Consider the following 23,329-nt stretch of genomic DNA (forward strand, 5'->3'; position numbering starts at 1 on the left):
AACAAGCACTCTGCTTTGGAAAGTACAATTTAGTTCATTGACTTCAGTGGAGTTATGACAACTAACAGCAGCTGAGAATCTGCCCCAAGAATTTTTATTTAAAAAACAAAACCAGTTTTTATTTTTTGCAGTTAATTTCACTGTGTTATGGTGGAGATTTTAATTGCATGAATGGCTGGAAATTTGCAAAGTCTATGAATTTGAAATCTAACATTACCAACAGTATCCACACATTCCTATAGGACTGCTAATTCTAAGAAATGTGCATTTAACTGAACATGTAATTTTTAAATAGAAATTTCAATGCATGGTTTGCCAGATATACTCACATCCATAATGGACCTAGGTTCATTGTTAAAACGTTATTTATAAAATGACTTGGTCATGTGTGAATTAAATTGTCTTAATTGTATCATGGTCCTAGTTTTCCCAAGGCAGTAGCATGGTTCTGTAACATGGGATAACAACAACACTATTTGGTCCTTGCTACAGAGATAAAAATCAAACCATGTTATAACACATTCCCCTGATGTAATGAGTTTTTACTGGCCCTTTAAATGGAAATCTGGGGTGAAATGTAACTGCTGAACTGATAAAAATAGAAATGTTCACAGAAATTCTTAGAAAGGACAGACCTTTTTTTTTTAATTAACTAAGGAGATACCAGTATGAGTTTACAGAAATTTTAAGACATCCATGTAGAGCCCCACTGACTTTTGGGCTGGTGAAAGTCCAAATGTGCAAAAGGTGAGCTTGTTTTACAGAAACTTCCCGGAAAAGGTGAGGTCAAGTTTGTCTTGCATGCACAAGGAGATGGGAAGACGGAAAGGGGAGAGACTCTAGAAAGTAATGATATGGTTATACAAGCAAGAGAGGAAGAGAAGATTCATAGCAACACATTAACTAGACTGGGGGGTGGGAAGTGAGGTGAAAGATAGGGAGTCTGGAATCAAGGTTTTTAGACTATAAGCCTCTGGAACAGGAATTTCCTCTTATCTATGACTGTACAAAGCCCAGCAATATGGAACCCCTAACCATCAGAGGAGTGAAGTTTTGGAATAGCCTTCCGAGGGAAGTAGTGGGGGCAAAAGATCTATCTTGCTTTAAGATTAAACTCGATAAGTTTATGGAGGAGATGGTATGATGGGATAACATGGTTTTGGTAATTAAATATTCATGGTAAATAGGCCCAATGGCCTGTGATGGGTTTTTAGATGGGGTAAGATCCAAGTTACCCGGGAAAGAATTTTCTGTAGTATCTGGCTGATGAATCTTGCCCATATGCTCAGGGTTTAGCTGATCGCCATATTTGGGGTCGGGAAGGAATTTTCCTCCAGGGCAGATTGGAAGGCCCTGGAGGTTTTTCGCCTTCCTCTGTAGCATGGGGCATGGGTCACTTGCTGGAGGATTCTCTGCTCCTTGAGGTCTTCAAACTACAATTTGAGGACTTCAATAGCACAGATATAGGTGTGAGGTCTTTTTTAGGAGTGGTGGGTGAAATTCTGTGGCCTGCATTGTGCAGGAGGTCAGACTAGATGATCATAATGGTCCCTTCTGACCTAAATATCTATGAATCTATGAATCATATTTACTACGATTATCAATCATAAGGCAAGAGATGAAGAAGGCATGGACAAAAGAATGGGAAGAGGTGGGGAGACAGAAAGGGATAGATTTTGGATACATACAATAAGAATTGATGGGATTTAGTGACAGACTTAGATGTAAGAGATTAAGGGTAGAGCAGTTGAATGACACAGTCATTGTGAGTTTAAGGCCTGGAAAGGACAGGAACAGGGAAGAGTTTAGTGGGAAAAGGATAAATCCAGTTTTTGGCAAGCTGAGCTTGGGCATGCAGTTGGACTTTAAGGATGAGAGATAGGCAGTAAAGAAGCGATCAGTGAATGAAGAGCAAAAACAGGAGAATATGGATGCCTGGAAGCCAAAAGGAGGAGAGATCATTCAGTACATGATCAAGTATATTTCAAGTAAGAGAAAGGTTGAGGAAGAGATTGGAAAGAAGGCCTTTAGACTTAGCCAGAAGATCTTTAATGATCTTACTCTAGTGCTTTCAGTAGTATAGATGATAAACCAGAGTGCCCCACCCATGTAGAAAATGCACAGAGGGATTCAATCTATGCAAGGGGAATTCCCAGGTAAATAGATAAGCAGGCTTTCTGATGGCTGTGCACTCCCTTGAACATCACAAGTCAGCCAGAGCAGGGACCAGAATCTCTAGCACATAACATGATATATACATATTTAAACTACCTAGAATGGGTAGCACTGAAAAACCTTTGCTTCTCTCTGAAGAAATGTTGGCAACCAAGTTATTTTCAGGATTGAAAAGAGACAAATCCAAAAAAATCAACACACATCAAAGAAAGGTAAATCTAATAAATATTCTTCCATTTTATCCTGAAGCTCATTACACTCTCGCGAACACTAAGGGAATAAAATTGGGGGTGGAGGGAAAGAGAAGGTCCTTAATTGTGAATGTCCACCAACTACCAGATCATGCAGGTAAGTCAACGCTACCTTATGGTCATAAATTGCTGATATACCTAATTAAATTTGTACAAACACTTACCGTGAATAATCCCTAGGTGAAGATTGGTGAATATTGATACAATCTCCATTTCACAGTAATCTCTAAAATGAGACTGATATGCAAGCGTTAATTTTTGTATTTTTCATATGTGTTGACATTTATTACAAAGTTGTTTTTTAAATTCCATATTTTCTTAGACCGATCCATTTATACGGCATTCTCCTAAAACTCTTGCAACTCACACTTCAAAACCAACAAATCCTCAGTTGACAAGTATGAAAAGCACCCTCATCGTTCAAAGTAATGATCCAACACACCTTAATGTCCACATTAAAAACAAACCAACCCTGCTTCTCATAGTAGGTGGTTGTTTTTTTAAAAAAATTTATGGTTTAGATTTTTCCTTAAGATTTTTTTGATGGCTCTGAGGAGTCTGTGTTTGTTGTTCTTCCTGACTCACCTTTTATTTTTCTTCTCTCTCAGTTGCTTGCTCTCTGTATTCATCATTTTGCTGTTATAAGAAATCAAACTGTGTAAGAAGCCTTAAGAAATTTTGTTCTGCTCTTCTGTTCTCCGGAAAGGAATAAAAGATCTGTTATGATACCCAAGTGAGGGAGAATTCCCAGTGGAAAATATGTTCTCTGAAAGCTTGAATTATTCACCTATTGTGCACAACTATTGACAGTGAGAGCTGCATCCCTATTGTTCTTTTCTCTTAAGAGAGTTGTACACATCTGGCTCATTACGCCTTCATTCTTAAAAGTTCCTTTGTAAAATATAGCTTCATTACATTTGAATGCAGAATTAAAATATTAGCATCCCTCCTTTGCAATATGAAGCCCTCCTCACCCACTCCCCAAGGGGGTTTGGAGGACAACAGCTGTTGAGGCCTCCATGGAAGTGTGGGTCTTGCAGGACTTGTGCTGCACAGGGTTGGGAAGCAGTGCAGATGCATATGGCCTTCACAAAGATGTCCCAGGCCTCCAGTAGATCTCTCAACAACCACCCATTTCTGCTCACAGGGAGTTGGGAGAAGGACAGACCATGGTTCCTGACCAAAGATTCAAAACTTGTGGGCCTTCCAGTCCCCTGTATGGAAATAATATGCATGGGAGATGATTTGGGTTTAAAACATGATGTTTTACCATAACTAGACAACCAAATCCCTAGCAATATCTTTCTGTAGGCATGACATATTTGTAAAACTTTGTACAGTTATCCACTCTGTACAAAAAGGATATATTCTCCCCATTTTACCAATGTCCAAAACCTTTTATCTCCTTATTTTACATCTGTTCAGGGACTGCCTTGCTGGTAGTTCTACAGTGGAAGTAGATTTAAAACATTTGGAAACCAGACACAAATTAAACAAAATTAAAAAGAGTTAAACATGATAGCATGTGTCTGAACAAAAGAGTATGATGAAACACACTAGATCAGTTACAGAGACTTCTTCATATTAAGTGAGAGATCAGAAAGCATTATGCCTCAAACATGCCAATATTCTCGGCAGTCTAGCTTTTCAAGTTTTGATGTTTTAATAATAAATCACTGAACATTATGACTTTTTGTTTAAAAAGTGTTTTCATTTTAATGGATTTAGTTAATAACATCAAATGAATGGTACAAAATTGTGTCCTTATTCACATTTCCATACATTGTATTATGGACCACCTGAAAATCTGGACTAAAAATGCATAAGGTGTCTTAGTCCTAACCTAATTTTTGCTATATGTAGAGGAGATATACAGAAACATGCATTTGTTAACAATGACATGTTAACATTAACTTCAACAGTAAGATATGTTAAGGTGTGCATTGTATAATAATGCACAGGTGTGTGATACGGGGTGAAACCAAATGTCAAGTGCTACCAACAAAAATCAGAAGTGATTGCACACTGACATCTTGTGATGATATTTTTAGCTTGTTTTGTTTTACATTTGCTTTAAATATTTAATATTTAAAATATATTTTCCCTACAGAAAGCATTTACTGGAAGACAGACTGGAAGATTTTCCTTTTCTAAAAGTATATCATTTAAACAATATATTAAATATGACAGAGGTGATAAGAATCTAGAGGCCCTAAAGCCCGTAGAGGTTTTCAGAGACAATTTTTCAACCCAACGGTTTCACTGATTTTCACTAGCAAAACTTTGGAAGTAGCAGCTTGGAGAGCACCCTGCCTTTACAGAAATACTATGCTTTAATTAAAACAAAAACAATAGAGAGGGGATGCCATACTGGTTGGGGGAGGAATGGGAACAAATTAAAACCTAAATAATTTACCATGGATTTGATTTAATTAGTTTCTCTACTTGCTAACTAACAAAATGTCTATATAGGGGTTTGTTTCTTCCTAGTGCATCTTCTCTTCCAATTTGTTCCTGCAGTCAAGTAAATGCTTGAATTTTCATTGGCAACAGAAGTTAAAGGACTTGGACCCTACTGCAGGATCAAGGAGGAAAGGACATTGGGGTGTGGGTGCAGAATTAACTCTTACCCACCAGTTATCTGAAATTGCCACACAACAAAACAAAGCAAGATATTTGTGCAAAAAAAGTAATTTGTACATGGACATTTCTTCTAAATTTGCTTCAGTATGAAAATCCCTCTTCAATTCCCATTGACTAAGTTTTATTTCGCCTGAATGGTCCTTCACATTCCTAAGAGTCCCACATTTTTAATTCATCCTAGCTTGATGGCCTAGTAACTCAACCACCATCTTTCTAGCCAAGGACAGGATGACATGGAGCTCCTTTATATTGCTCTTTAATAGTCTGGAGTGGTCGCTTTTGAGCAATGCAGGGTGCTTCCTATCTTCTATAGGCAGATTGCTTTGTCAACTGGCCTTGGGAATGAAACAGAGCTGGAACTGAAGCCAGGTCTCCCTCCATGGCAATGCAGAGCACTGCGAATGACTGGCCATCCCTTTTTCTTTTCAATGTACCTGCTTTTATGAAAAGACCAGCTTCTCCATAAACCACTGCTTAGCTTCCAATAGTCTGAGGGCTTAGTCTGGGGCTTGGGCTGAAATGACTGGTTTCTTAAAACTTCCATTCAGGCTCCTACAGGAAGCATAAAGTAGAAACATATAAAATTAAAAATGTAGAAATGTCTTCCATTTGTTTTTTTCATGGGTGTATTAGGAAGGCACCTGTGGCTAACAAGTTCTGACTAGTACTTTGCTGTATAACCAGAGCCAACCATATTGTTCGCTCAATCTATGTTATCATGCTTTTATTTTTAAATGATAGATTAATGAATATTCTAGGTAAATGTCTATATAGTTTAGTGTTCATATTTAAATTAACAGATTTTAAATGAATACTATTCATGTTTGTAACATTGCTGATTGGTACCACCTCATTAGTTTAATTACAAAATCGGGGGGGAGATGAAGCAGTTCATTCCAGATTCAGTACTGCATGAGAGAAATATAGCAGCTCTCCTACCCTATCACACCTCAACTCCCTCCTTTTCACTGAAAGAGCAAATTACCTGCATGATGCTTCTTAACATTCTACACCTCCTAAGTCAAAATCCATACTGCTCCCTGTGATTATAGTATGCATAGCAGTAACACAACGCACCTCATGCCATGGTAAACAAACTGCCTTTTTAAAGCAGGTACAGTATGAAGAAGCTTTAACGTACACAAGGGGCATTTACTGACTTCCATTGTTCAGTCAGTCTGTTCATACTAATGTGGGTACAAACCTTAAGGAGAATTATTGCTTTTAACAAGATGAAACCTTTGGAAACATGGCAAACATCCAACTTAACAAGGATCTAACTCTATCAGTTAAAATGACAAACATTTTGATTTTTGAAACCCTAATTTGATTAATCAAGAGGATATCATTTCATTTTCATATCTCTTCATTATATTCTTTACAATTCTAAGGTCTACTGAATATATTAGCAGCTAAATAGGACCAAAACAGAAAACTGGAAAACAAACCACATTGTATACAAGCATGTCCTATTTGGCCAATGAATGGTGCACCCTGTTTCCTGGTTGAAATTAAGGCACTAAGTGGCAGTTAAAAGGATAAAAGAATTAAAAAAAACAAAACAAAAAAACATTATCTGAGGAAAGAATGACATGTCTATTTCTTTTGGGCCCCGGCACGTATACGGTTTGAATGACTGAAAGTAAGGCATTCTGTTGGCAAACTTAAAGAAAATGTTCTCCTGTTTTGAGCCTATTACATTCGTTGTCTGAGTGGGACTAGTGGCACTACTAACTGTTAAGAAACTGGATGGGAGGGATGCTACAAAAGTATGTCTGAAGATCTAAAAGGCACCAAAAAGAGAATAACTCTGCCACTGCCAGTTCTAAAAACAACTATGTAAGCTGTGTTTAACACTGCATATAGTCTATTCACAATCATAAATCTTTGTTGACCAGAAAATAAAGTGTAGTAGCTTTTCATTTAAACTCTCAGTTAATCAGGGGCTAGTTTAGTAAGAAATTTATTTTCACGTATGAGAAAATAACTGCAGTGTCTAACACAACTACACTTAAAGCAAAACTAGTCTATTATGCATTATTCTGGTTAACACTGAAGAAAACCTGTATAAACAAAAAGGGTTACCTCAAGATATATAGTTTACAATATGAAATCAACATATAAATGAATAAGATTTACTGAAAACAATGTAAAGTGTATTACAAAGATACATGAAACAACTTTAACCACAATATTTTCTCTGTGAAAAATACAACTATCAGTGAGATAAAATGTACAATTGAATTTTTTTTCCAAAAGAAAAAACAAAAAATACAGTATAAAGGAAAATATTTTTCTTCAAAACAGGGAAAATAGTTAAGGTCATTGTCTTTCATTACAATATAATTTGACACAAAAAGCAGTCATAGGATTGCACCAACTCCATGTTCAGTCTCCTGAACATGATAATAGTAAAAGGAGTCCATAAAGCATAATGACATTTCTGAATTTTATGATGGCAATATTTGTATACAGAATTTGATGTCACACCAGCTCTGTTTACAAAATGCATAATACTCTAAATTTCATGGCCAGACAGAAATGCAAATATTAGTTTACCCCAGCCCTGACTCTTTTTGGTGTTCACCAGAGTCGGAAATAGCCATAGTATTTTAAGTGTTATTATCTCTATAGCAGTAAAGAAAAAATTATACTTAGTGCATGCTTTATTTTTTGTCAAAAACATTTCTGAAAATAAAACTAAGTTACCCAATAGTTTACAAAATAGAAAAATCATTATTCAGGTTAAAATGTGGTGATGTTTATGTTTACATCCATCTCTAAAAGACTCATTTTCTTGGCAGCATCACTTTTCCTTAGTAGGAGCCAAAGTACAAAGTTCCATAAGAGAAATAAAATGCCTATGAATAAGAACGTAGTCTGGTATTGTAAGAGAATCAGAGCCTTTCTCTGAGCTTTCTTTTCCATCAGGTTAGTGCTGTAGAAAAAATGTGAGATTCTGAAGATAGTTTGTTATGAACACTTCTGCTGTACATGATTCAAAAGTTCACCAAACTTTTCAAAAAGATCCTCCACCCATTTTATATTTTTCATGCACAGCTGAACAATCTCCTCCTGTCCTAGATCTGCGCTCTTTTTCTGAACAGAAGAAATCTATTTAAGAGAGAGAGAAAAAAATATTAGCCTGCCTCTGTTACTCATTTAAAATGTAGCATGCAGCTCTTAAACCCTCCCTTGATCCCTATGCTAATGTATGCAAAGTGGCAGGAATTCTTAGCCAAGCTTTATTTGTCCAGGGCCGTCTATTAAGTCTAAACTATTATATATTCCCCCCAAAAATGTGTTAAAAACCAGTTAAAAATACTCCAGTGTACATAACATAAACACATCTATAAAAGAGGCAGGATATCAATAGTTAAGTCCTCACCAACCCTTGCATCCTTATTGTCCAGGGTTTCATGAACCATCAGAATTGAGTTCCACTTCTCTTGCTGCAGACCCAATCTAGTGCAAGCCTGACTTCCTTCCATGCTCCCTTCGTACTATGCTTTTTTCCCTCCCTCTCTCCCTTTTACCTTGTTACAAGATAGAAATACTATGAGCATTAGGCAGCTACTCTCAGAGGTCCCCACAGTGCTGCTGAATAGTGGGCTTGCAGAACTGAGTGGTGAGTTATTAGTGTGTTTGGAGGTGGAACCAAGGCTGTACATGGCCTGGGCGCGTATGAGAGTGTGTGCATGTGTGTAAGGAACTCAGTGCATTTGCATCCAGGCACTGGCACCTAAGGGCTCTATTGGTAGTTGTGGCCTCTGTTCACTGAGGAAGAAATATCATAGGGAAATCTTGATATGCCAATGCCTTATGCAGAGGCAATAGGATACCTCTTATCCCCGACTCTCAGCACAACCACAGACACCCCAATCTCAGGCTCTCCTTTCCCCGCCTCAAAGACTTTTGCCTCCAGATCCCCCACGTCTGCTAAAACACCCTGCGTCTCCCAAAGTCCCATACAGTCTATCTTCCAGCATCCCTATTCAAACCTCGTGAGCCTCTCAAGGTGCCTCTCATCCACAGAGCACAATCCTCATGCCTCTGGCTACCTAGCCTACCTCACCAAGGGTTTGTGAACAGCACAGGTGGCGAGTCATGTCATAAAAGAGAAACAGCTGCTGGTCTGAGCAGTTTTTTCACTTTATCTTGATGAAACTCAACCAGGTCAATAAGCATATGTGTTTAATTAAAAAAAAAAAAAAGCCTTATGTCCAAAATGTTATCAGAGTTGTGTGTATGTGAGGATGCAAAGCGTGTATGTTGGCGAGACAGAGTGAGAGAGGAATCTGGAGTCTGTGGGGACTGTGACTGTTTAGTTAGAGGGATTGAAGAACTGGGAGAAAAATAGAATATTTTTAAAAATTGGTGTTTTTAAATGTTTCTTCTATTAAGGTTAATATTCTACTAAAGAAGTTACATAGAAAATCCAGTTGTCCGAGGAAGAGTTAGTGTCCCAAATATACAAATTAATTTCAATTTACTAAAATTCAAAAGAGAAAATTTTAATCAAGTTATATACTAATGCCAACACAGGCTTACCTGCGGAGTCACTTCCATAGTATTCCCTATTTTAACACATCGCCTCGTGCAGAATAGAAAATGATCACCCACTAATGTCAGCTGATGATTACTTTGTATTGGCTGGAAAAAGTTTCTAACAGTTCCAATAGAATCATTACTTTGGTTGGGTTAAAATCAGAAACACATTTAGCTGCCTTATACTGATGTTTTTAAAATGCTGTTATATACAGATAATTTAACTTTCTGCACTACTACTTAATTAATCTAATAATAATGCCACATATAAGAAGCAGAACAATACTCACCTCCTCTTTACACGTCAGATATATGTGGTATTTGTAATGATGGAGTGAGTGATACAAAGAGTACAACTGTATTTTTTCTGGATCTACAGTAAACTCCTGCAGAGAAAATAGTTATTTTTAGGCAAATTAATGATATTTGTTCCAAGATAGACTTCTTATTACCAAATGGATATGTCAATTTTAGCAATTCAGAAATAAAAGGTAACTATCATCATGTCTGAAATGGCATCAAGACATGTGTGACACCAAAATTAGTATACCCTTACCCACTTTGTTTCTCATGTAAATTTAATGTCTTCTTCAAAGCTGGGTTTAATAGTTCTTTCCACCACTCTGAATATATGGAAGGTGTGTTAGCTTGCCATTTTTCAAGTATTACTGACATCTCTAAAAATAGCAAAAGATATAGCTCTTTCTTGGTGTTCACTTAATCTATCAAATTCTGTATAGATTTTTGGAGAAAGGCAGATCTAAGGAACTGGGGAAAGAGCTTGCATATATTGCTGCGATAGTTTTTTCTTTCCAAAAAGTACAAAAATATGTGGAATATATTCACTGGTTGGTGGCACCTCCTGCATTTACTGATGTTAGCTAAACTTGCTTTAGGTATGTCTGCCAGCATCCTGTAAAATCTAGTTAAGACTGTTCTTAGCCACAAATATGAGTTGTATGTATTTCTCTAATATTTCTTTTCAATATTCTTTTTAACAATAAGGTATAAAACAACTTCTGTCACTGGAGATAAATGAGAAGCTACAACAAAGAATTAATTTGTTTATATGCCTGCCCTATGAGGTGCCTTATCATCAAATTAAAGTTTCTCCAGTGGAAATATTTATTTGTCCATGTAGTAACAGCTATTGTACAGTTTACAGTAGAAAACTACATTAACTTTTAAGTAAATGTTAATATTAGAGGCTAAACTGCCACAAGCAGCATGTACGGGCAACATATTATGCTCTGCTAGAAGCTGTCCTGTATTCCTCCTTGGCTATGGTGGGGAGAGATGAGGGGCGGGGGTGGGGGAATGTACCCTGAACCAGACCTAAACGTGGTCTAACATGTGCCTGCTAGCACATATGTGCTGCCTGTTACACTATGGAGATGGGAGGGCCACCATCTAAGGCTGAGCCGATTCCCTCCTCCTGCCTGTGCAAGAGGGGTAGCAGCAGCACCAAGGAGACTGTTTCCTCCTGCTACCTGTGATGTGAGCAGATTGCACAGGGGAGTAAGAGGTTGCCTTATACTTCCTTAATTCCTTGCTTAGGCATACAGGACAGGCCATGTTGGGTATGTCTACACAGGAATAAAAGATCAGTGGCACAGCTGCAGCTGGCCCAGGTCAGTTGACTTGGGCTTGCGGGACTCAAGCTGAGGGACTAAAAATTGCAGACTCCCTGAGCTCGGGCTCCAGCCCAAGCCCAGAACATCTACATAGCAATTTTTCAGTCCCAAAGCCGAGCCCTGTGTCAGCTGATCTGGGCCAACTGCGGGTTTTTGATCTCTATGTTGACGTACCCAATGTGGCCCTAAATACATTATTTACATACGCACATGATTCCATTCAAGAATTGTTGTGTGGAATATTATTTTAATATGTGCACCACATTTTGCTTACCTATTTGGAATAAACTACGTAGAGTTGCCAACTTTCTAACTGCAGAAAACTGAACACCCTTGCCCTGCCCCCTGCCCTGAACCCCGACCCCTTCTCCAAGGCCCCACCCCATTCACTCCATTCCCCTCCCCCCCGGGGTTGCTCGCTCTCCCCCACCCTCACTCACTTGCTCACTCATTTTCACTGAGCTGGGGCAAGGGTTTGGGGAGCAGGAGGAGGTGATGGGTCCAGCTGGGAGTGCTGGCTCTGGGGTGGGGCTGGGGATGAGGGGTTTTGGGTGGGGTGGGCTCCAGGCTAAGGTAAGGGGCTGGGCTGTGGGAGGGAGTACAGGCTGTGGACTGAGGGTGTGGGCTCCAGGGTGGAAGAAATGAGGGGTTCAGGGTGTGGGAGAAGGCTCGAGGCTGGAGCAGGGGGTTTGGGTGCGGGAGTGGGTGAGGGCTCTGCTGGGGATGTGGGCTTTGGGGTGGGGCTAGGGCCAAGGAATTCAGAATGCAGGAGGGGGCTCAGGGCTGGGGCAGGGGATTAGGGTGCAGGAGAGGCTTTAGGGTGCAAGCTCCGGGTGGTGCTTACCTCCGGTGGCTACCGGGAAGCGGCGACATGTCTCTCCGACTCTTAGGTGGAGGAGCGGCCAGGGGGCTCCGTGCTGCTCCCAACCTGCAGGAACAGCCCCCGCAACTCCCACTGGCTGGGAACCACAGCCAATGGAAGCTGTGGAGCCAGTGCTCAGGGTGGGGGCAGCATGCGGAACCCCTGTGGCCACCCTACCCCTAGGAGCTGGAGGGACATGCTGTGAGCCACCCAGAGCCGGGTAAGGAGCTTGCCAGCCCTGCACCAACTGGACTTTTAATGACCCAGTCAGCAGTGCTGACCACAGCTCCCAGGGTCCATTTTTGATCAGCTGTTCTGATCAAAAACTGGACACCTGGCAACCCTATATCTATAATGGTTTAATGATAAAAGGAAACAGGCCACCAAGACAAGTGATTTAATATGCTGTAGATTTCAAACAAATTATTATTTTTAAAATTACTTAATTAAAATGTTTAAAATTTTATCTTTTTTATATATTTGCCAAAAAAAAAACTACCAACAAAATGCAATCCTTTAAAGTATTTTTTTTTAATCTATCATGTTAGAAATAAGATGGAAGCAGTGATGAATCTTCTAAACACTTACGTGTGCTAACTTAGTGGTTGATTTGGAAGTCCTCAGTGTTTTCTTGTTGTAAGCTTTACCATTCATTCTGATTTTAGAAAGAGCAGCTCCTCCACTTTTTGTTTTAGAATCGCGAGTGATTACTGTCAGTTCAGGAAAGTTTTCCAAAGCACTCTTAAACAGAGCATAAAAGCAAAAAGGATTTTGAATTATGCAAAAATTCCACCAAAAGAGAACTTCTCAATCAATCAGATTGCTGGAAAACTGACCATTATTTTCAAAGAAGTTAAAATATAGAAAGCAACCAATCATAAAATATTTTACATACAAATCTAAAAGCCTCACTCAGTCAATCAGCTATGAGACAGCAATATACGAACACACAGAAAAGTGACTTTTTTTGACTGGCTTTAAAAGTAACATCTCAAGGGACTCAGGCCTTTTCATATATCACAGCTGTCATCTTTGGTTCCTCCATTAAAAAAACAAACTAGTCAGGAATCCAGCAGGCAGTTTTGATTGTTTACAATTCTTTATTTTACTTTGCATTCTATTGCTCCTTCCATCCAAGAATCTGTAAGTGCTTTAAAAATATCAATAAATTAGGCCTCCATACACCTATGAAGTAGGGAAGCATTATCATCTTAATTTTACAGATGGGTCACAGAGAAGTTTTACAGAAACCCACCTCAGTCTATAAGAGCCAAGAATAAAACCCAGACTTCTGATGGTTAGTCCTGTACTTTAGCTATCAGACTACTGACTATTTTCTCTACACTGCTCAGAAAGGAAAACACACCCAATCTCATTAACAAATTTGTTATCCAACAATAGTCGGGAATATTTCAAAAATAAACTTTTCTGTTTTTATACCATTACAGGAGGATAAATTTGCATTGTAATTATAATTAGTGCATTATAATATAGGTACTTTGAATTAACAGAGTTAAATTCTCCATTTGCCCCCAAGATATGAGACAGTCTCACAGTTTGAATACTGCAAATGTTTTAAGATGTGGGAACCCTATTTATTTTAAATTGAAAACCTCAACAAAGACTGTCTTTGTTTAACTCCCCTCCACATCTGCATGCAAAAATTTGAACTTTGACATCAGTTCAAAAATTTAATACAATTTTGAGCACTTACAATTAAGAAAGTTTTAAATGAATACGTTGCTTAGTCAGAGGGTGCACATGAATGAAAAATAAGTCACAGAGGAAGACAAACACAAAGCACTGTCTGTTACTAGAAAATTGGAATGGGGATCGGGGGAGGTCAGTAAAGAGCAAGCCCTTAAAAATTTTAAGATTAAAGAAGGAAATGATAGTACCTAGATAGCCAAAGGGGTCTAAGATATCCTCTAAAGTATCGAACCCCCCTCTAGCCCTTCTCATAGGTCTATTCCTTGACCTAAACTTCTTTAAATGAAAATAAAAAAGACCCTGAAAATCCTAATTAAGATTTAGAGGTGCCTTCTTCTTTCCCCTCCTTCCCAAAGGAGCATCTGAAGCAGCCCTAATTGCTGACACCCAACTAAATTCGTATGTTCCCATATTTTCTTCAGACAGATTTTATTAATCATAAAATTTGATTTCCAGGTGAAGTAGTGAGCTACATCCACCATAAAAAAACCCTGAACTCTCTTCAAGGTATAGAAATAATGTATTGCTGTGGCATACTGTTTTGTTTTGATTTCTTTTTTTAAATGAGGATCTGTCCATTCCATTTTATACAGGGGCACCAAAAAGCTGTAGAACAGTAGTGACTTTTGGGCACTCTTAATCGGAGTTAGTTAAACTACTGACTCAGAGGTGAATGGCAATTATATGTAGCAGTTTTCTCATCGGCCTTTCAGTTCCCCTTTTTATAACATGCTTTAGAAGGTCTCTGTCATCCAATTCCCAGAACAAACAGAACAAAACTCCTACAATTAATTAATTCCCTTGATAGCGGAATGCAAAGGATTGCATGAATAGAGATACTCAACTGTCCTTTAAGTTCAGACAGTGGTAGCTCTAGAACAAAACCTCATAGTAACTCTCCTTAGCTGCATGTGTTCTCGTTAATTAAGAATGTTTTTGAAAGTATCCCTCAGGCCCCTGTTGTTGTAGTATTGCCAATACCACATGTTCAAAAACCATGAGTGAGGCCCAAAAAAATACATGCAATTGGCATAAAATTCCACACAATTTTTAAAAATAATATCTTTTTAATTTATTTTTAGTTGCCTTCTGATGTATTTTAGGATTCATGTTTTCAAACTTTTCTCTAGAAACACAAGGACTAGAAACGGTCTCATGCAATCACATGAATCCAGGAGCTGGAGTTTTATGAAAAGTATCAAATATTGCAAGACTTGCGATGAAATCATGACAGCTGGCAACACTGCAGCTGGCTCCAAAAAATGCAAGCTCCCTCCCCGAAATGTTGCTGCTGCTTCAGTGGGAGCATGTGACAGGAAGGAGTACAGCATGCTTTGGATTCCTGAAACATCTACCTTAACACGGAATCTTCATCTAGAAGTTGGAATCACTGCAGTGTTAAAATTAACATTTAAGCCTTATCTATACCAGAAAATTATACTGATTTTAATAGTAAACTGGCTTATAATTAAATTGGTGCAACCCCTAGTGCAAACACTCTTATTTTGGTTTAAGAGAGCCTTAAGGCCAATAAGGAGAGGGGATTAGAGAAACTAAGTTAAAAGAGGTTAAGTAACTTGACCAAGGACATGCAGTAAGTGAAGAGCCAGGATTAGAATTTAGAGGTCCCGGCTCCCAGCCCAGTACTCGTTCCTCTAGATCACTTGCTGGTATAGCTATATGCTGGCAGACCCCCTTAGTGGGGACACAGCATAAACCAACAAAAGGAATTCAGCTGGCGTACAGCTACATTACCTCCCCGAATGACACTGCTATGCCAAAAGAAGCACTTTTCTGCTGGCACATCTACACCAGGAGTTTTGTCAGTATACCTTTGTCAGCAAGGGTATGTGATTTTTTCACACCCTTAGCTGACATAGCTATGCTGGCAAAGCTTTGTAGAGTAGGCTGAGCCTTAGTTAATTTCATGGGGAAAAAATACCTACAGTTCATCTTCAGAGAAGTGTTTGGATGTATAGAATTTCACATGAAAGATGTGATGTCAATATATTTGCAACAAATGGCACTGGATGTCATCATTCTGCTACAGATACAGCTATAGATCTCCAGCAAAGCATGAGATCTTATCTGAGACACACACTAACTAAATGGTGGTGTATTTTATTTTTATTTAACTTCAGTTTTGCATTATGTGTTAAATGAATAACACCTTGTTGCAAAAATGTAGAATTATTTTAACAAATCATTTTTAAAAGTTCCATTGTATTATGTAATATCTTACTGTCATCCAGAGAGAATATATTCTTTTAATTGATTATATTTCTTTACTGGCATAAATTACTACATTGTTCAGGGAAATGTGACTATAACAAATTACAGGGAAGAATTCAGCATACCGTTGGACTTACTGCTGCAAGAAATTAAGGGGTTAAAATGTTCAAATTAAAACTAATGGTGCCTTATATAGTCTACAGATGATAAGATGAACTATTTAATAAACAGTTACAGAATTTAAGGACTCTCCTATCCAGACTCCTACAGTTTCCAGGCACCTGGTTCTGTATCCCTGAAAACAAAATGTGCTTAATTAGTGTTTTACACAGATCAGTTACTTTTCCCTTAGTAACAATCTCAGGAGGAAACTAAAAATCCATGTGCAAAAGAGACAGTTGCATTTTGGTACTAGTCAGCTCAAGGGAACAAAATGTAGACTAGTCATAGCAGCAGCCTTCAAGTTAAGAAAAATGACCCCAGCTGATTGTTTTTTCCTCCGTGAGTTTAATTTTCTACCTGTTATAGAATTCTCTGTAGAGTTTCAGTGCATTCTGAGAATTTCTGTCTTATGCCAGGAAGTCCTGCCTCATCCGTTACTGGCTCAATGTTATTGTCTATTCCTATGGAGTAGAACAGACTTCAAACAGGAACACTGACCCAAAACAGGACTAGTTTTGAATTGGAAGGAGGAGGAGGAAAATACTAGTCATTTCCATGTTCTGATGGGTCAAGGGGACAAGCTATAAATCAGACTTGCTCAGTGGAGAGAGCCAGACGACTCTGAATAGTGAGTACTTTACAGAAAATGAAACTTCCAAGAAATGAAGCACAACTGATGTTAACTAACAATGCTATTCTGAACAACATTTGTAATAAGTCTAATCTATTTCCAAATATGTACACTAGTGAGTTGCATCTAAAAGATTGAGAGTTAATTTACAGATATGAAACTAACATAGAAACAATAGTTTAATTTTGTTTACAGAAATAAGATTATAACCAGATAGTGTGGGATTTTATAGCTGTTAGAACTGTGCAGAAAAGTGTATAGACAAAGCTGCTGATTTGACCATTGATTGGTGATTTTACTGGATGATTTGTTTGCAATTCTACACTGAAATATCCCATACTATCCCTTTCAGTTTTAATTAATAGAATATATAATTACTATACACAGTTACCAGTACAGAGTATTAAAAAGTATGCAGAAATGAATGGTGCTCATGAGTAACCAACTTTACCATCTTTTTCTTGTTGGTTGCCTAGTCTGAATCTCTTACATCTGAACTCCTTATTTTTATCAACATTATTATAGAAACAGGCTTTCTTGTTCTAAATAATGGATTAAACTGGATTTTAAAAGTATGTAACCTATTTGGTATCAAACCAGTAGAGATGTTCATGGTAGGAAATTAGCCTGTCATTACTACAAAATTGCTAACACAAACATGATATGGGTTTGTGCTTCTGCACTAGAAATATAGACATACTAACATAACCAGCCATTTTACAAACATATGCCCTGATCCTGCAATCAGATCCACGTGGGCAGATCCCTGGGCTTGCCTGGAGCTCCATTTACTTCCATACAGATCAGACTGTAGGATTAGGCCTACATTATCTGATTTAAGAGACATAATTTATTTTCTTTTATTGTGTGAGAAGCAAGCAAACGCTTCTTTATACAGTTGGAATTTGTAACATGGTATAGTGAGTAAGTGGATATAATTATATATAACTGTGACAATCTTCTGTATGCTAAAGATGCTTTTCTTCTAATTGGGTGTAATGATCAGCTACAGAAGTATGAGCACAGTGGGAATCAAATTGTCATTATGTCCCTAACTCTGACTGTAAAAACAACAACAATAAAAATGGTGGCTCAGGGTCAGTTAAACAGACCGTTTGTATCTATTATGAAAAGTATCAGAGAGATTTAGACACCCTCCAGGAGCTTTGCTGTTGCTATAAGGGAGCCACAAAGGGATACTGGGAAGATAGGAGCAGGTACTACCACTTCTACAGGGAACAGCTTTTCAGCAGTGATGAGACAGGGGGAGTAATTAACTCTCCTGCCCCAAAGTCCTAGATTAAAGAGAGGAAAACAGGACTGGTACCTACAACAAGGCGGATAAAAATCAATTAAAAATATCTGTTTTTAAAAAAAATGTAAATTAAATACATTTCTCTTTTTAAATATAAACCTATTTAAATTAAATCTGAAATTATGATAGCCCATATTAAGGTTTAAACTTAGTAGACTCTATTAAAATAATTTAAATTAAACTAAAAACTGTATTAAGCAGCATATGTTTGATGCGAAAGTTTTAAAGAAAGTCAAACCACTGAACAGGTGCAAGTCACCGCAAAAGTACCTGGAACCAGAGTTTGATGAAGTGATAAATCGATGTTTGTCAGCAATAGCCTCTTCTGCACATGCAGAGTGTATATTTACTTATTTTCAGTTTATTTAACTAGTTCAGTTCAGTGATTGTTATTTCAAGGTTAAGAAATAGATTGGGAGATGAAAAGGTTGAAAAGCTTGTTTTCCTCTTCCAATTGATGAATAAGACTGGGTACGGGAGAATGAGATATCTTAGTTCTAAAGTCTTGACGGACATGGTGACCAGAAACAATTAGTTCAATTCACTAATTACAGATTAGTATTTTATTTTTGATAAATCCATTTTAATTTTCTAATTGTTGTAGGGATAGTTTGACAAAACCATTTTTCCTTATGCAGCCAGCACTTTTATGTTAAAGTATTTTATTTAACTAATAAAAAACAAATTTTAAATGTTGTTTGTGCATTTGTAAAAATTCCAATTTCTCCAAATAAACCTTGACAAAATCAAGAGTAAAAAAAAAAAAAAAAACCCCAAAACCCAATCATCTAGTAAATAAGACATGCACCATTCTAACATAATAAAAAAGTGAAAACTAAAACTATCTATATAACAGCTTAAATAAAGATGTATAGATATAGCGGATCCTCTTGGTTAGCAAAAAAGAATTATCAAAAGATATCAACATATTTTAATGGTTTCCTACCAATGCAAATCAACCTTTCTTTAGGAAATGGACTGATTCAAAACAAGATTAAAAGTGATTATTTAAATCAATCCACCCTCGTCAATAATGCCTTCATCCCTAGAACAGAAAGCCATGATGACACCCACAAAATCAGTTAGGAAATAAACATCCCTTATTATGGCTATCAAGCGAATAAAAAATTAATCTCAATTAATCATGCTGTTAAACAATAATAGAATACTATTTTTATAAATATTTTTGGATGTTTTCCACATTTTCAAATATATTGATTTCAATTACAACACAGAATACAAAGTGTACAGTGATCACTTTATATTTATTTTTATTAGAAATATTTGCACTGTAAAAATAAAATAAATAATATTTTTCAATTTACTTAATACAAGTACTGTAGTGCAATCTCTTTATCATGAAAGTTGATCTTACAAATGTAGAATTATGTACAAAAAATAACTGCATTCAAAAATAAAACAATGTAAAAGTTTAGAGTCTACAAGTCCGCTCAGTCCTACTTCTTGTACAATCGCTCAGACAAACAAGTTTGTTTACATTTGCAGGAGATAATGCTGCCTGCTTCTTGTTTACGTCACCTGAAAATGAGAACAGGCATTCGCATGGCACTCTTGTAGCTGGCATTGCAAGATATTTACATGCCAGATGTGCTAAAGATTCATATGTCCCTTCATGCTTCAACCACCATTCCAGAGGACATGCATCCATGCTGGTGTGGGTTCTGCTCGATAACGATCCAAAGCAGTACAGACCAACACATGTTCATTTTCATCATCTGAGTCAGATGCCACCAGCAGAACGCTGATTTTCTTTTTTGGTGGTTCAGGTTCTGTAGTTTCCGCATGGGACTGTTGCTCTTTTAACACTTCTGAAAGTAAGCTCCACACCGTCCCGATCAGATTTTGGAAGGCACTTCAGATATTTAAAATCTTGGGTCTAGAGCTATAGCTATCCTTAGAAATCTCACACTGGTACCTTCTTTGTGTTTTGTCAAATCTGCTGTGAAAGTGTTCTTAAAACTAACATGTGCTGGGTCATCATCCGAGACTGCTATAACATGAAATATATGGCAGAATGCAGATAAAACAGAGAGCAGGAGACATACTGAACTCCTTGAGGGAGAACTGTAACAAGTTTAATTAACGCATTATTTTTTTTAATGAGCGTCATCAGCATGGAAGCATGTCCTCTGGAATGGTGGCCAAAGCATGGAGGGACATACAAATGTTTATCATATCTGGCACGTAAATACCTTGCAATGCAGGCTACAAAAGTGCCATGTGAATATCTGTTCTCACTTTCTGGTGACATTGTAAATAAAAAGCGGGCAGCATTATCTCTTGTAAATGTATTTGTTTGTCTTAGTAACTGGCTGAACAAGAATTAGTACTGAGTGGACTTACAGGCTCTGAAGTTTTACATTGTTTTATTTTTGAGTGCAGTTATGTAACAACAACAAACATTTACATTTGTAAGTTGCGCTTTCAGGATAAAGAGATTGCATTATGGTACTTGTATGAGGTGAATTGAAAAATACTATTTCTTTTGTTTATCATTATTACAGTGGAAATATTTGTAATAAAAATAATATACAGTGAGCACTGTACACTTTGTAGTCTGTGTTGTAACTGAAATCAATATATTTGAAAATGTAGAAAAACATCCAAAAATATTTCGTAAATTTCAATTGGTATTCTACTGTTTAACAGTGTGATTAAAACTGAGATTAATCAAAAGCTCTACCCCTTATTAGCATAAGGGGACAGACATGACACTCATGTTTACCCTTGCTCTCTTCAGACAGACATGTATGCACTCATCCCCAAAGACAGGCAGGTTGTAGGGATGGAATAAATAATCTCGAAAAAAGTGCTCCAGTCCTGTGGGCAGGAGCAGATTCAAGAAGGTACGGCAGGACAGCCACTGTTTCACTGATGCTGGAAACTGTCTGCTCAGGATTTTATCTCCTTGACTTTCTCTGCTGTCTACTGAGAGGGCTGCTACAGTGCTTCTTTCTTCATAGATTTTGAGGCCAAAAATATGCTTCATCTAGTCTTAGCCCATCCATAACGCAGGTCACTGGATTTCATCTGTTCTGCTGAAGCACCAAGTGTAAGACAGGAAGTGGGACTCTGTCTTACCAGTTCCATCTTAAACACCTGTTGTGATTGGGTTGGGAAGGGAGAGAGACAGGGGAAGAGACAAACCTACTTCCTATGCTTTACCCACAGTGTTTCAAGGAGCTCTTTTAGCAGAAAAGAGAAGCAGCATTGGGACAGTCCTGCTTATAAATAGCAAAGAGGTCAGATCCTGGGTAGCCCGTTTCCAGCAGCAGTAAAATTAGCCTCTTTTCTCTTTGCCACTCCTTTAACACTTACCCCATCCCTCCTGCCTATTTTGGATGGGTTATGCCTAGCTGTTTGGGGCAGGGAGAAGAGTAGGTGGCACTATAGCCTGTCTTGCCCATTGAGACAGAAGTTGTGGGGTGGTACTACTGGTGTTTCTTGTCCCTGACCAGCCCACAACAATTTACTGTCCACAGTTTCAAAGGGTGAGACACACTGCGATTGTCTGACCCATGCTTAACTTGGGACTGTGGGTAAGAAAGGATGCTTGTCTGTTTCATCTTCCCTGATCCCTCACCTTTGGCTCTAGGGAGCCCTGGCGCTGCTCTCTGCACCTCACCACAGCTGAAGAGCTGGAATGCACCATGGGACAGCATCATGGGGCAGAAATACAGGTATCCTTAAAAAAAAAAAATGCTCCACAGGGACAGTAGTTTGATTTTCTGATGAGGAACTTGAGAAGCTTAGAAGAGAAAATGCTTTAAAATGAATATTAAAGCTTGGGAAGTAAAACTGAACTTTTAAGATCTACAGTAGAAACATCTCTACCACAAAATGTTTGCTAAGTGGAATATATTAACACTTAATTCAAAGTATCTCTCAAACCTCATATTCCATTCCCGGTGCAAATTTTGCCATCTCACTGTACACTTGTATGTAATTAGTGACTTGCTTAGGACTTTGTTTTAAATAATCTGAAATTTTAAAAGGAAATACCTTGAACGTATGCTCCAAATGTAATTTGGAAAGCAGTCTTTTTCTGTTGTCATTCAGCATGCCATCAATTTTTCTCATATGAGGCAAAAGTAGCTCATCTGAAAGACATGAAAAAATACATAATAGTTAAGTACAGATGTAAGACAATTATTTACATAAAACCTTTATGCCAGATGGGCCACTTTACCCTATTTATTAGCATAAAACAATCAAAGTCCAAAATAATACATTTTGCTCATATACCCTAGCTTTAAATAGGAAAGGAAAATTACTTATTAAGATCTACATGCTAAGATACAGAACTCAATACTTGACTCTAAAACTTGACAAATATGCAAAGGCCACATACATTATAATATCCAGGCCAACAGCTAAATGTAAATCTAACTGTTATTCTGTTCTTTCATTTGTGATTGAAAGTTCAGAAAGGAGACAGACCGGGCAGTGCAGAGAATGAACCTTACAGACAACTTTAAATTGTTCTCTAAATCTCTCCCTGTCATGCAATACAATTTTCAGTTCAGAGACAGGTTCTTCTCAGCTGAAGAGTGTGTGCGTGTTTCAAACTGGCTGTCATACATTATATATACATATATATATATACACACACACACAGCTTAGCTTGGATTTATTTTAGGTAGGGGTAGTTGCACTGCCTACTAGTAAGATTTCCCGACACTTACCATTATATATAGTTATAAAATTGCACAAGAGATGTTAGAACCTAGGTAGCAAGATAGGTGGTCACTGGTGCTTGAGAAGATTGTTTATTAGCTATGAATTTGTGGCTCAATCCTGCAGTTTTTACTGCATCAGCAGTCCTATTGCCTTCATTGGGACTACTGACAGAATAGCTGCAGGACTGCGCCCTTGGCGTACAGAGAGAGGGTAGAGTCTCAAACAGGAAATAGCTTTTGAAACATGGATAAACTGAAATTAGCAGCACAGAGCCCCATGTCGCAGCAGCTGTATACTATGTGAAACCCATGCTTTATATCAGTGTCTCAAGTCGAATGCTTTCTGTGTTAAATTTCCAAGAGACAGAACTGACCTGACGTTTGTATGCTACAGTCCACTATAGTGCATAGTTCTAACATGTTGAAATTCAAATGACATGCCCATCAAACAGCAGTTCTCTTGAAG

The 23,329-nt window shown here is 37.8% G+C and overlaps 1 protein-coding gene across 2 annotated transcripts in view; it reads right to left on the reverse strand.

Moving 5' to 3' along the window:
* Window positions 1-4,140: 4,140 nt before the first annotated feature.
* QSER1 (glutamine and serine rich 1) overlaps window positions 4,141-23,329 on the reverse strand; it is an 85,441-nt gene continuing 66,252 nt past the window's right edge. For both annotated transcript variants that reach the window (XM_073347727.2, XM_073347729.2), the window contains 4 exons: window positions 22,187-22,284; window positions 12,702-12,854; window positions 9,908-10,003; window positions 4,141-8,183 (listed from right to left, as the gene is read on the reverse strand). In XM_073347727.2, coding sequence (XP_073203828.2) covers window positions 8,043-8,183; window positions 9,908-10,003; window positions 12,702-12,854; window positions 22,187-22,284 — 488 coding nt within the window. In that variant the 3' untranslated portion in view covers window positions 4,141-8,042. The remainder of the gene's footprint in view (window positions 8,184-9,907; window positions 10,004-12,701; window positions 12,855-22,186; window positions 22,285-23,329) is intronic.

Source organism: Lepidochelys kempii, chromosome 6, assembly GCF_965140285.1.
Source record: "Lepidochelys kempii isolate rLepKem1 chromosome 6, rLepKem1.hap1, whole genome shotgun sequence".
In the NCBI taxonomy this organism is placed as follows: domain Eukaryota; kingdom Metazoa; phylum Chordata; order Testudines; family Cheloniidae; genus Lepidochelys; species Lepidochelys kempii.